Genomic DNA, 15,416 nt, shown 5'->3' on the forward strand with positions numbered 1-15,416 from the left:
TCCTCTCTACGGATCTGGGAGTGTCATTGTGGACGCACGGCTGTGGCTTCACAGCCGGGCACGGACTGTGCATACGTGAGCCGTGTTGCGCGCTGTGAATGGCTGGGCAATCATCTGGGACCTGTGATGTCCCAGATGATTACCCAGAGGGGGGGAGGTGAACTTACTTCCAGGGCCACGGGAGGAAGTCGGAGCTGGAACCCTCTAAAAAGGGTTTCTGCCCCCCCCCCCCCCAAAAAAAAAAATTACATGCCAAATGTGGCATGTCAGGGGGTCACCTTCCCATAAAGTGGAAGTTAAATTTTTGGGTGGAACTCTGCTTTAATGCATAGAATGCATTAAGGTGAAAAACCCCAACCCCTTTAAGAGATCCTTCAATAGGTGGGAAAGTAGTACTACAGTTTGTGACTGAAGGGGAAGCTCTGTACAGAGCTATTGCTGCCCATTCTTTCTGTGCAGCTGAGGCTGCAGAGATGAAGATTGAAGACTGTGTTCTCAATCTCCTTTCTCTGTCTCAAAGGTGAAACATCAGTGGTCTGTTTAGACCCCTGATATCTCACTAGAGCTCCCAACGGGGCTCTTAAAAATTGTAAATAATAAAAAATTTTAATATTGTAAAAAATAAAATAAATAAATGGTAGAAAAATAAAATGAAAATAAAAAATGCTTATGCCAGTGGCAGAACTACCAGGGTCACAAACATTGCACTTGCAGCTGGGCCTTGGCGTTCTGTCACCGGGCTCGGACGGAAGGGCACCAGCTGGGGGTCAGAGGGGCCCTTCATGGTTTCTTGCACCGGGGCCCTGAAGGTTCTAGTTACGCCACTGGGTACTGGTATGGGCTGGTATTATTAAAGATGAGCTAGCTGGATCTTTTTGGGTTGAAGATGGACTCAAAATCAACTCCCAAACCTACTACCAGTTTTTAGAAGACACTTTATTTAGGCCGTGGTACAGGGAAAAAGTCTACATCCTTCAAAAATACCATGATATTTATGCCGTACAATGCTCCATCGCATGCATTGAAGTACTTCACTGCGTGGCTAGCCAGGAAAGGCCTCATCTGACCTAAACCCTATTGAGAACTTGTGGGCGCTTCTTAAACGGGAGATTTACGGTCAAGGAAGACAGTACACCTCTCTGAACATTGCAGGACGTGCAGTCAGGGGAGGTGCCATGAACATAAAAAAAAAAAATGATCGAGCTTCGAGGGCCGTAGCTCGGCAACCTGTGGGGTAGGTAGCTGAAGTCTTACCCCACCATTGGTCAAAATTTAGGGCTCCTGACACCTACAGTTCCGGAGATACGGGGCTTCTTGTGCAGTCTGTCAGAAGCTACATACATAGCGGCCAGTTTTTTACAGGTTACCTGTTTAGAGTTACAGAGGAGGTCTAGTGCAAGAATTATTGCTCTCGCTCTAATGTTCGCGGCGTATGTAACCTGCGTGCAGGGCCGGGACAAGGGGTGGGCAGGAGGGGCGGCTGCTCTGGGCACTGAGGTATCATATAAGGCGGGAGAGGGAGGGGGAATTTATGCTTAGATGTTAATCATCCAGATTAGTGCTCAGTTTTAGGGGAGGGGATTTTTGCTGACACATAATGCTCATACATCTTGGTGGGGGGGGGGGATGCGCAGTGTGGCATGTTTGCCCTGGGCTCTAGATGCCCTTGTCCCGGGACTGCCTACGTGTATCTGGATCTGATACTAGCCAGTGCCTCACCAACCACGTACCTCACCGCATGTCCCTGGAACATTGTCTGGGAGGCTGTGGTTGCTGCTGCACAAAAAGTTAATCGTCCATAGATCAAGAAACTGACAGACTCCATGAATGGAAGGACAGTTATTGGAAAGAAGGGTGGCTATATTGGTCACTGATTTTTTTTTTTTGGAATGTCAGAAATGTTTATTTGTACATTTTGAGTCGTTTATTTATTACTCTCACTTTAACAGATGAAAATAAAGTGAGATGGGACTTTTTGTTTTTCATTTAGTTGCATAATAATTTTTGTTTTTCATTTAGTTGCATAATAATTGCATAATAATTCTGCACACTTAGGCCTCATTCCCACCAGGCGGTTCCGCTGCCACGGAGTCCGCCCGAGTCTGCCAGCTCAGCGGGAGATCTCTCCGTTGATCTCCGCCGAGCCGGCGGATGACAGGTCCCTCTCTGCTGAGTGGCCGAATAGCGTTGCAAATCCGACGGTAAAGCGCCGCTAAAAATAGCTAACGCTCCTCCTGCCCCAGTGTGAAAGTGACCTAAGTCGGATAAACAGAGTCCTTTGCAAGACATGTAAACCGCACCAAGATACATACATCTGCTGGGAATGAGCTTCAACACTCTGAAGCAAAATAGCATTTCTAGTATAATTGTTCTAATTGTTCAGTCTGGGCTCCATTACAATCTACAATTTTTGGAGGTAAAAAAAACATGTCAGCAAAACAAAAATCAAACTTGTTTTTGTGTAATGGTAGTAGCCATATCTCTTACCTCAGAAATTGGGCTCCAGTAGGACCCAGGGCAATTATCCTGCTGGTCAATCCCTCTTCCTCACCCAGGGGTGGCGGGTTATTAAGCTTTTGCGGTTTCACAAGGCGGCAAGTAATGCGTGTCGGAGCTGCACATGTCCGTGGTGGGATAATAATCCGTAGACCATTGTGACGGCTTCCACGCATTGAGCCACCTCGGGCGTCTACCATAAAACTAACTAAAAACCTGTAAAAGAGAGGAATAGTCACATGCAATAGAAACCACACAAAAGGCTACATATTAATTCTAATATAAATATATCCTCTTGAAGTGAAAAATAAGAAAAAAAAACTAGCTGTAATTGCCAATGTGTCATACTGATCTCAAATAGTTTGAAATATAATGTTCTTTTCTCTACTTCTTGACTATTCCTTACATAATCTGCCTCATATCCATCCAACAAATATTTATACACCAGATTTATGTCATCTATCAATTTCTGTGCATGAAAACACCATCTGTAGCAGCATTTGTTGGGATTGTAGATGCAGTACTAACCTCCACTAAGCCTGCTCGGAGTATACAGACTGTGCTTTTATAGTACCTGCAGAGCCAATTTATGCCACGTACACACGATCGGAATTCCGGCTAGAAAAAGACAGATGAGAGCTTTTCATTGGAAAATGCGACCTTGGGTATGCTTCGTCGGAATGTAGCTGTCCGAATTCCCACCAGCCAAAAATTGATAGCATGTTCTCAATTTTCCGACGGAAAAACTTTCTATCTGTAATTCCAATCGTGTGTATGCAATTCTGACACGCCAAAAATCACACATGCTCAGATTCAACTACGAGACAGAAGCTATTGGCTACTGGCTATTGAACTTTCTTTTTCTAGTCGCGTCGTACCTGTTGTACGTCACCGCGTTATAAACAATCGGAATTTGGTGTGACCGTGTGTAGGCAAGACAGCTTGAGCCGAATTCCGTCGGAATTCCGTTGGAAAAACCATCAGAGCTTTTTCCAACGAGAATTCCGATCGTGTGTACGCGGCATTAGGATAAAGTTTGTGCACATAGGAGTTCTAATCTATGGAATAATTTGTAGGTGACAAATGTTATATGCTGGTAATACAACCTGGCAAGGAGGGAACAAATCTGGGCAATTCGCGACTTCCTGCACAGTACTATAAACTTACAGTATTGGACTTACATAACAAAAACCCATCTTGCTTTGGATTAAATTCATAAAATGGAAATCTTATGTGTTACTATAGATTACTGCACTCTTGTTATGTCCTCTAGAGCAGTGGTTCTCAACCCTGTCCTCAAGTACCCCCAACAGGCCATGTTTTGGGAATTTTTTCTTAGATAAAAAAAAGCTGTCCAAAATATCAATCCATTACCTATGATTTAAAGCACCTGTGGAGGATAAAGGAAAACCTGAAAACATTGCCTTTTGGGGGTACTTGAGGATAGGGTTGGGAACCTCTGCTCTAGAAGTCCTGTATATCACACAGTGCTCCATGCAGAGAATTGTCGTAAGTAACAACACTAGAAACCAATCTGCACCTTTCTCTTCTTTGCCTGTATTGCATGGAAAACATGAAATGGTGTCTTCTGAGTGATTACGAGGGGCAACAAGAACTATTCCTCTTGTAGACACTGTTATGTGTATTGCACATATCCTCTGATTGGGAATCAGAATGTCTTCAGATTCCCTTTATGCAGTGGTTAACCTTCTCCAAAGAACCAAAGATAACAATTTTAGGGAATCAGGTCACCCAAACTATGGTAGATGCCAAGGACTTTATCCATCTCACAGTTTCTTTCTTGGGGACTCTCTTTGTAAGATCTCTGTATATCTTTGGATCGTGCATCTGTATATCTGCTGGGATCATCATTCCGGGGTTCTGCTCTCCCTGTTTGATTTTTTATGTATTTTATACAAAGGAGGGAGCTCAAACATGTAAAGGTAAAGAAGAACACCAAAAATTCCCATATGAACAGAAATACAGTAGAGAACAATAGTAGGGAGAATATGCCATTGCAGAACTCAAGACTTATAACAAACCAGAGGCTTGCTAATCCCAATTTAATAATTTTTGGGTGGAATCACTCTTTTATTTTTTGGAAAAATGAATATAGAAGTGTAAAAATAACCAAGTAGTCAAAGCATGGTGAGTTATAGAAACACCAGAACTTAAGTCTGTTCCTTAACCACTTTCTGACCGCCGCACACATATGTACGTCAGAAGAATGGCACAGGCAGGCAAATGGGCATACCTGTACGTCCCTTTGAATTTGCCACCAACCGGTGAGCGCGTGCCCGCCACCCCCTGCGGGAGTGTGCCCGCGAGTCCCGGAAACTCAATGTTAGCCGACAGCCCGCGATTGTGGTGAGGAGAGGCAGAACGGGAGATGCCTTTGTAAACAAGGCATTTCCCTGTTCTGCCTAGTGACATGACAGAGATCCACTGCTCCCTGTCATTTCAGTGGTAGCCCATCCCCCCCTACAGTTAGAACACCTTCTTAGGACACACTTAACCCCTTAATCATCCCCTAGTGTTTAACCCCTTCCCTGCCAGTGTAATTTTCACAGTAATCAGTGCATTTTTTTTAGCACAGATTGCTGTATAAATGACAGTGGTCCCAAAATAGTGTCAAACGTGTCCGATGTGTCCGCCATAATGTCACAGTCACGATAAAAATCGCAGATCGCCGCCATTACTAATAAAAAATAATAATAATAAAAATGCCATAAATCTATCCCATTTTTAGTAGACGCTATAACTTTTGCGCAAACCAATCAATATATGCTTATTGCGATTTTTTTAACCAAAACTATGTAGAAGAATACATGTCAGCCTAAACTGAGAAAGAAATTTGTTTTTTATATATATTTTTTGGGGATATTTATTATAGCAAAAAGTAAAAAATATTCCTTTTTTTTTCAAAATTGTCGCTCTTTTTTTTGGTTTATAGCACAAAAAATAAAAAAACGTAGAGGTGATCAACTACCACCAAAAGAAAGCTCTATTTGTGGGGAAAAAAGGATGTCAATTTTGTTTGGGTGAAATGTCGCACGACCGCGCAATTGTCAGCTAAAGCAATGCAGTGGCAAATTGCAAAAAAAACTCGGGAAGGGGGTAAAATCTTCTGGGGCTAAAGTGGTTAAAGTACCACAGGTTTGTACACGATATTCATAAGACACAGTTACCCTTGAATATTGTACAACTAATATATAAAAATATTCTGTCTATATATATATATATATATATATATATATATATATATATATATATATATATATATATATATATCATATGTACTACATATAATATAGTCCAAAGCCTAATATTAATTCATAATTATAATTATAAATACCACAACTACTTGCTGATACATATAAAATAAGTTAAAGCATACAGCATCTGTTTATGAATCTGCACTCTTTAGTGTGGATGGAGGAATCTGTTTGATTTCTTTTGTTCAGACCTCTACCTCTACCTGTATAGCCAGCTTTACTTAGCTGTAGTAACTTCTATACACAGAAGCTCCAAGCCATCGCTGTTCTAGAGCCTACTAATATAATAGAAATCCAAGAGAAGAGATATACACTCACCGGCCACTTTATTAGGTACACCTGTTCATTTGCTTGGTAACACAAATTGCTAATCAGCCAATCACATGGCAGAAACTCAATGCATTTAGGCATCTAGACGTGGTGAAGACAGCTCACTGAAGTTCAAACCGAGCATCAGAATGGGGAAGAAAGGGGATTTAAGTGACTTTGAATATGGCGTGGTTGTTGGTGCCAGATGGGCTGGTCTGAGTATTTCAAAAACTGCTGATCTACTGTGAATTTCACACACAACTATCTCTAGGATTTACAGAGAATGATTCGAAAAAGAGAAAAAATCCAGTGAGCGACAGTAGCATCTCAGAGGTCAGAGGAGAGTGGGCAAACTGGTTCAAGAACATAGATAGGCAACAGTAACTCAAATAACCACTCATTACAGTATGCAGAATACCATCTCTGAATGCACAACACATCGAACCTTGAAGCAGATGGGCTACAGCAGCATTAGACCAGAACGGGTGCCACTCCTGTCTGCTAAGAACAGGAAACTAAGGCTACAATTCACACACTCACAAAAATCAGACAATAGAAGAATGGAAAAACATTGCCTAGTCTGATGAGTCTCTATTTCAACTGCGACATTCAGATCGAAGGATCATAAAAACAACATGAAATTATGGATCCATCCTGCCTTGTATGAACGGTTCATGCTGGGGGTGGTGGTGGTGTAATGGTGTGGGAAATATTTTTTTGCCACACTTTTATCCCCTTAGTACCAACTGAGCATCGTTTAAACGCCACGGCCTACCTGAGTATAGTTGCTGACCATGCCCATCTCTTTAAGACTACAGTGTGCCCATCTTCTGATGGCTCCTTCCAGCAGGATAATGCACAATGTCACAAAGCTCAAATCATCTCAATCTGGTTTCTTGAACATGATAATGTTCTCAAATGGCCTCCACAGTCACCAGATCTCCATCCAGTAGAGCACATTTGGAATATGGTGGAACGGGAGATTTGCATCATGGATATGCAGCAAACAAATCAGCAGCAACTGCGTGATGATATCATGTCAATATGGACCAAAATCTTTGAGGAATGTTTCCAACACCTTGTTGAATCTATGCCACGAAGAATTAAAGAGGAAGTAAACCCTGATGGGTTTACTTCCTCTTTGATTCCCTGCAAAGGTAAAGCATAATGGACTACTATGCATCGCACAGTAGTCCATTATGTGTCACTTACCTGACACAGGAGCCGGCAAAGTCACTGCTGTCCCCTGTAGTCCGGAGCATCCATCTTCTCGGTGGGTCTCCTCCTCCGCTGCTGTCATTCGGCGAAGGCGCGATGACGTCACTCCCGCGCATGTGCATGGGAGCCGCCACTCGCGGCATATCGCCGTTGACCGCAGCGTGCTCAGTGCCGTAGACAGCGGCACCTGTCTTTCGGCAAATATCTCCTAAACCGTGTAGGTTTAGGAGATATTTCTTGGACCTACAGGTAAGCCTTAATCTAGGCTTACCTGTAGGTCAAAGTTGGTTGTAAGACTTTACAACCACTTTAAGGCAGGTCTGAAGGCAAAAGAGGGTCCAACCCGGTACTAGCAAGGTGTACCTAATAAAGTAGCTGGTGGGTGTATACGGACACTTTAGTGGTGATAATCTATAGCAGCAGCAAGTAAGCACAAAGTGAAACATTAAAGATGAATTTCAGGCATGGTATATTTTTACATAGTTACATTGGGCCAGCTTGGACAAATGTAGCTATGTATATACCGTAACTGTTTGATGCACCTGGAAGCTGGAAATCACGGAAGTAGATACCACCATTCCAGTGATCTCCACTAGCTTCTGAGCCCAGTGCTGAGCAGCTGGTCTGATGCATAGTGAATGCAGGGGGTCGGCCACTCAGCACAGGACCCTGAAGAAGCAAGTGGAGATCACTGGAGTGGTGGTGTCCTCTTCAGTGATGTCCAGCTTCCTGGGACATCGGCTAGGTATGGTATATATATAGTTACATTGGTCCAAGCTGTAAAAATATACCATACCCAGAGTTCATTTTTAAGGCATTAAACAAGGCTAGAAACTGGACAGTCTGTTATGTATACTTTTATTTTAGAACACAGTCAGTTAAAGCGGAGGTTCACGCAAAAATTTAACCTCCGCTTTTCGGAACCCTCCCCCCCTCCGGTGTCACATTTGGCACTTTTCAGGGGGGAGGGGGGTGCAGATACCTGTCTAAGACAGGTATTTGCACCCACTTCCGGGCATAGACTACCACGGGAGTCTACGCCTCTTCCCGTCCTCCTGTACTGTCTGCTGGGACACACACGGGTCCCAGAGACAGCGGATTGCGCAGCGCGACTCGTGCATGAGCAGTAGGGAACCCGGAAGTGAAGCCGCAAGGCTTCATTTCCTGATTCCCTTACCGAAGATGGCGGCGGCAGCATCCGAAGACTGAGGGACGGTTCGGCCTCGGGTGCCGACATCCCTGGACCCTGGGACAGGTAAGTCCTTATTTTAAAAGTCAGCATCTGCAATATTTGTAGCTGCTGACATTTAAAAAAAAACTTTTTTTGCAGGACTTCCGCTTAAAAAAAAAAAAGGTATTACTCCTTTTTAAAAAGGAGTTACCTTTTTAAAAGATTTCCAATCTTTTTGCATCATACAACTAAGACTGCACAATTTCTAGTATATCCCCTGTATTGGTAAGCAGTAAACTCACATATTTCTCAGTGAACATGTCCTTGTCATACATAGTGAATGCCCAGCTGTATGATGTACAGGTTTGTCCTCTGGCCACTTACCCAGTGTGGACTGGACTTGCAACAGGACTGATGTTGTCTGAGGTTTCAGTAGCTGGACTGCTGGGGATCTGGGATTCATCATCTAATTCCCTAGATGACTGAAACCAAAGAGGGACAATGTTAGGACACACGCCTTTCAGTTATTATAACATTGTGGGGTGGGTGTCTTTTTTTTTTCTTTTTTTTTTGTTATATCATTATGTTGTAGTAGACCAGGTTGTATGGCCATCATTGTATGCAACATACAGCACTACCCAAAAATAAATATATACCAAAATAATTCACACCATAAAAAACTAAATAAAAAGAGGCATGTTAAATCAATACACATCAATGCATCATAAATAAGATTTTAAATTTTAAAAAAATAAGTCAATTAAATAAAAAAATACATTGATCAAGTTTATTAAAATTTTTAAAAAATTATAATTTTTATGATTTTTCTTTAAATTTTAATTAGCTTGATCAATGTATTTTTTTTTTATTTAATTAAATTCAGGAGTATATTCCTAACACTCACTAGAACTGAATATGCTATTTGGATAAGTGGTGACAGACCTTCAACATGATGGATCAAGTCCAGTTTAATGTGAATATCTACTGGATATAAAGTATTTCACAGAAGTGAGTACACCGCTCACATTTTTGTAAATATTTTATTCTAACTTTTCATGTGACAACACTGAAGAAATTACACTTTTTTACAATGTAAAGTAGTGAGTGTACAGCTTGTATAACAATGTAAATTTGCTGTCCCCTCAAAATAACTCAACACACAGCCATTAATTTCTAAACCGCTGGCAAAAAAAGTGAGTGCACCCCTAAGTGAAAATGTCCAAATTGGGCCCAGTTAGCCATTTTTCCTCCCCAGTGTCGGTGACTCATTAATGTTACAAGGTCTCAAGTGTGAATGGGGAGCAGGTGTGTTAAATTTGGTGTTATCGCTCTCACTCTTTCATACTAATTACTGGAAGTTCAACATGGCACCTAATGACAAAGAACTCTCTGAGGATCTGAAAAGGAGAATTGTGGCTCTACATAAATGGCCTAGGCCAGTGATGGCGAACCTTGGCACTCCAGATGTTTTGGAACTACATTTCCCATGATGCTCATGCACTGAGCAGTGTAGCTGAGCATCATGGGAAATGTAGTTCCAAAACATCTGGGGTGCCAAGGTTCGCCATCACTGGCCTAGGCTATAAGAAGATTGCCACGGCCCTGAATATGAGAACAGGCCTCGCCATGGTTGACCAAAGAAGCTGAGTGCACATACTCAGTGTCATATCCAGAGGTTGTCCTTGGGAAATAGACGTATGAGTGCTGGCAGCATTTCTGCAGAGGTTGTAGGGGTGGGAGGTCAGCCTGTCAGTGCTCAGACCATACACCGCTCACTGCATCAAATTGGTCTGCATAGCTGTCATCCCAGAAGGAAGCCTCTTCTAAAGATATTGCACTAGAACGCCCGAAAACAGTTTGCTGAAGATAAGCAGACTAAGGACAAGGATTACTGGAACCATGTCCTGTGTTCCGATGAGACCAAGATAAACTTATTTGGTTCAGATGGTGTCAAGCGTGTGTGGCGGCAACCAGGTGAGGAGTACAAAGACAAGTGTGTCTTGCCTACAGTCAAGCATGGTGGTGGGAGTGTCATGGTCTGGGGCTGCATGAATGCTGCCGGCACTGGGGAGCTACAGTTCACTGAGGGACCCATGAATGCCAACATGTACTGTGACATACAGAAGCAGAGCACGATCCCCTCCCTTCAGAGACTGGACCATAGGGCAGTATTCCAACATGATAATGACCCCAAACACACCTCCAAGATGACCACTGCCTTGCTAAAGAAGCTGCGGGTAAAGGTGATGGACTGGCCAAGCATGTCTCCAGACCTAAACCCTATTGAGCATTTGTGGGGCTTCCTCAAATAGAAGGTGGAGGAGAGCAAGGTCTCTAACATCCACCAGCTTTGTGATGTCATCATGGAGGAGTGGAAGAGGACGCCAGTGGTAACCTGTGAAGCTCTGGTGAACTCTATGCCCAAGAGGTTTAAGACAGTGCTGGAAAATAATGGCCGCCACACAAAATATGGACACTTTGGGCCCAATTTGGAAATTTTCACTTAGGGGTGTACTCACTTTTGTTGCCTGCGGTTTAGACATTAATGGCTGTGTGTTGAGTTATTTTGAGGGAACAGCAAATTTACACTGTTATACAAGCTGTACAATCACTACTTTACATTGTAGCAAAGTGTAATTTCTTCAGTGTTGTCACATGAAAAGATAGAATAAAAAAAATTACAAAACTGTGAGGGGTGTACTCACTTTTGTGAGATACGGTACCATGACCTGGATAAACAAACAGTTCTGCTGGAAAGATCAAAAGGTAATTGCATGATATTGCAGAAAAATTTGTGAAAGGCAGTCTGAGATGCACAAAATAAAGGGTATAATTTGACCAAAGTTCTACATTAGTTCATATATTTTTTTTTTTATCTATGGTAATATAAAATTTATGCTCCTATGTATGTGTTAATATAACAGTTACCGGTTCATCCTCCTCTTTTTTAAATGCGACTGTTTCAGGGGTGACACAAGGAATTCTGGGCAATCCAGGTGACCCCACCCTGCTAAAGAGAGAAATTACATTGCTGAATTAAACAAAACTAAAATATACAATAAAAGAATATTATGCATTTTTTTTAATTACCCCTGGTCAAGTTTAGGTAAGAATTCCATGTCTGTATCCTCATCCCGCTCTCTGGGCCCCGGAGGGGGTCTGAAATCCGGTGGCTCCTCCCCTAGGAGACAGCACAGAGGAAGAAAGAAACAGTGGCTAAGGTAGCATATATATTGTATATAGAGATCCCCAATGTGAGTCGCACACAAACACTACAGTCTTTATCTAATAAGGCAAAAGCAATGTGCAAAGTGCAGAAACCCAGGGCAGCCAATCGGAAGTCACCAATCATTGGCTATTGACTACAATGACCAACTCAAAACTGCTATCTAATTGGCTTCTGTGGCTATCTGCACACCATTGGCTTTTGGTATGATGTTATTAAATAAAGATCTATTACGTATCAGTATACACTCACAAAAGTGTGTTTGTGATTCAGATTTATAAAGAAAAGTGACAAATACGAATAACACACACTGATAACAGATGCTCATATAACATGCACACGTGCAAAAAAAACATACGCCAACACACAAAGCACAGATATCTGATACATCTTGCAGCAATGACTCACATAGAAGTTAAAGCCTGTAGTATTGCATTATGTTAATGAGATGCATATTTATGTTAATGATCCTACAGAGGAGATTGGATGATTCATGTCATATTACAGATAAAGCAGGAAGTGTGTTGCTTTATTAGGTTTAACTGATACTCTGTGATGACCTGATCCATATTTATTACATTCTAAAATACTTAACCAGAAATAGTAGTAAGATAATGCAGAGAAATTAAATTATACAATAAAGGCAAACATTATTTAGCTTTGGAAAGGGTGGAGAGGGATTAGAACCCCTGTCAGGTTTTTGTTGCTGCCTGCTCTCCAATTTGGAAGATTCATCCTCTCTATTGGGTCTGTTTAATGTTATCACCAAATCCCAAATTTTGGGTGTCACCAGAACAGGAAGAGATGGGAAATATTCCAATGGGAACACTAGTTCTTGTGACCTTGGTGACAACCAGGAATTTTTCAGACTTTGGAGGGATTTCCTCTCACTTCCTGTTTTAGCTATGGGACAGGAATTTAAGGGAAATCCCCCCATTGAGACACAGATTGCAAAAAAAACTGACAGGGTTTATAACCCTCCCTTACTCTATCCAGAATGAAAAAAGTTTTGCCTTTAGTTCTACTATAAGCTTTAAATATATACACATAAGGGCGACGAAGGGGAAATTGTTGGACCCCTGAAATGTGTCGGATAATCTTTGGATTGTCCCCCCGATGTTTATTGGAATCAAGTTGTATGAGGACTCCTTAGCAGTGGTGCAGCACTTCAAGTTTCATTTCTGCTACAGGTTTCTATTGCTATATGTGTCTCCGATGGGGAGATTCCTCCTCTCTAAGCCCTTGTACACACGGTCGGACATTCCGACAACCAAATCCATCGGATTTTGGACGACGGATTTTGTCTGAAACTGTTGCATACACACGGTCGGACAAAGTTGTCTGAAAATCCGATCGTTCAGAACGTGATGACGTTATTTCGTTACGACGGGACTACATTCAGGCTAGTAGCCAATAGCTTTGATGTAGGAATTTGATCTGAGCATGCGTGGCACTTTGTCCGATCGGAATTCTCTACACATGATCGGAGTATGTCCGATCAGAGCATTTTGTCGGAAAATTTTACCAACAAGTTGGAAAACTTGGTCCGTCGGCCGATGGAGACCACACACAGTCGGAATATCCGACAAAGCGGTCCGATCGGACACATTCAGTCGGAATCTCCGACCGTGTGTACAAGGGCTTAGTCTTGGTGACTACTGTCATTGGGACAGAAAGTGATGGCTAATCCAAAATTTTATAAATGTCAGAAGACAATTCTCACTTTGGATAGATTTCCATTTACTTCCTGTTATGTTTCCATGTCAGGAAGTAAAGAAAAATCTCTTGAATATGAAACAGATGGGGGAAATAAAACCTGACTGGAGTTTTATTTTTTATTTTTTTCCATATCTAAAACAAAAAAGGTTTTGCTTTAGATATACTTTAGGGACCCCCCGATCCTCCTGCCAAACATTAGATGATCAAAGAAAAAAAGAAAGAAGAACTGGTTAATATCTGATCCTAAATGGTGCCAATAAAATGACCAAATGCCACGGCAGTCGATCAAAAGATTTCAGCCAGAAGGGTTTATTCAAAATTGAGCAATTCAACTACTCTAATTGTACTATGTGAAAGAGACTGGGATGATTTAGTCACCCCCCCTGGAGATGTTGCAAGTTGTCTCAATACACGAATACTATAGTCCATATATGAAATGCAGTGTTTGATGTCCCTCACCAATCTGACCCTATTACCTGTATAAGATACTGTATTTTAAAACATCTGCTCTGGATCACCATAATGAAGATGTTGTTTGTAGTACGTTATTTACTGTATGCAAATTGATTACTAAAAGGTGGATTTCCCTAGTGCCTCCTTCACTTGTGGAATGTTTCGGGAAGATGCATTACGTGTTGTCATTTGAAAAACTGACATATGACAAGAATTGTGCACTGAAATATCAAAAAACTATGGTCCTGATAGATTGAGAGGACTGATAGCTCTCAGGGGTCAAGTCCTCCCCCTATGGTTTTTCCTGTTGTAGGGACTCTGCCATAAACTGAATGTCCCTATTCTAAATATCGTGTTTGCAGCTTTGCTATAGCCAACCGGAGCTCTGCTTGTTATTGTTCTCTAGGTTTGCTGAGTTTTCCTTAAGCCCAAGACATTGTTTCTGTCTGCTACCCAGAAGTGTTCTCCAGTAGATACATCAATGTTGTAGTTTATGAATAATTATTTTAATCATGGGGGGGGGGGGGGGGGGGTATGCCAGTGATGTGGACTGGGGCAGGAGATACATATTCAAGGAACCCTTCTAGAAAAGCCCCTTGCCTCCCAGAAATGTAGGTAAAGAGGGAGTCCTTGGTCTCCCAGGCCTTGTTAGGTGGGGTGGTAGCTGAGGAAGAGCCCCTGACTCATAAGTCTGTGGCCTGGGGAGGGAACGGTTCCATAGACACTTCCCAAGGATTGAAAATGGACCTAGGCTAGAACCTGGAAGACAAAAAGGTGGAAGGGGAGCACATTCAGGAAAACCTTGTTCAGTCCATTGCCATTTTGACCTAAAGGCACACAACTGAATGCTGCCAGTTTCAGCTTAAAGAGGAACTAACGTTCCACTGTAAAAAAAAAACAGCATGCAGGCAGGCTTTTATTGCAGAAGAGACATGCAATGTCTCTTCTGCAATAACATGCCCCTACCTAATGCAAAGAAAGGAGAAGTGCGCCAAAACAAAGTGCAGTATATATAAAAAAACGTTTAATATAATAAAATCACACAGCCAAATGGCTACTCATAAAAAGCTGGTTGTAATCAGGCATATCTATAGAGTAAAGGGGGAGGTATCCAGAATCACTGGTCCACGGAGAAGCGAAGATGATAAGTCGCTGGTGAGCCCAAGAGAAGAAGGGGTATAGCAGTACAACCTCTGCAGTCGTTTTTAAATTCGCTGCCTTGCGAATACTGTGGTTGTAGTGGTTACTCTATAGATATGCCTGATTACAACCAGCTTTTTGTGAGTAGCCATTAGGCTGTGTGATTTTATTATATTAAACGCTTTTTTATATATACTGCACTTAGTTTTGGCGCACTTCTCCTTTCTTTGCATTATATTTTTTAAAAAGTGATGCGTCTCCTCTCAAGATTGTTGCTGCCACTGGTGCATTGAACTTGAACTTTTAGTGACTATTAATATATTTACATATATTTTTTGGACAATTTCTTTTAACTCCTTATTCCCCCCCCCCCCCCCCCTTCTTTTTACTGAAAAAGAGACTTTACTGT

At 42.0% G+C, this 15,416-nt stretch overlaps 1 protein-coding gene across 10 annotated transcripts in view; it reads right to left on the reverse strand.

The window, feature by feature from the left end:
• The window catches only part of ANK1 (ankyrin 1), a 404,481-nt gene that overhangs the window by 79,139 nt on the left and 309,926 nt on the right, over positions 1-15,416 (reverse strand). For 7 of the 10 annotated variants that reach the window (XM_077469916.1, XM_077469909.1, XM_077469911.1 and 4 more), the window contains 4 exons: positions 11,560-11,650; positions 11,398-11,479; positions 8,854-8,951; positions 2,488-2,712 (listed from right to left, as the gene is read on the reverse strand). In XM_077469916.1, coding sequence (XP_077326042.1) covers positions 2,488-2,712; positions 8,854-8,951; positions 11,398-11,479; positions 11,560-11,650 — 496 coding nt within the window. The remainder of the gene's footprint in view (positions 1-2,487; positions 2,713-8,853; positions 8,952-11,397; positions 11,480-11,559; positions 11,651-15,416) is intronic. The other 3 variants (XM_077469910.1, XM_077469912.1, XM_077469908.1) reach the window with 1 other exon arrangement.

Source organism: Lithobates pipiens, unplaced genomic scaffold (assembly GCF_037356315.1).
Source record: "Lithobates pipiens isolate NorthernLeopardFrog02 unplaced genomic scaffold, aLitPip1_a1.2 Scaffold_8, whole genome shotgun sequence".
Taxonomy (NCBI): Eukaryota; Metazoa; Chordata; class Amphibia; order Anura; family Ranidae; genus Lithobates; species Lithobates pipiens.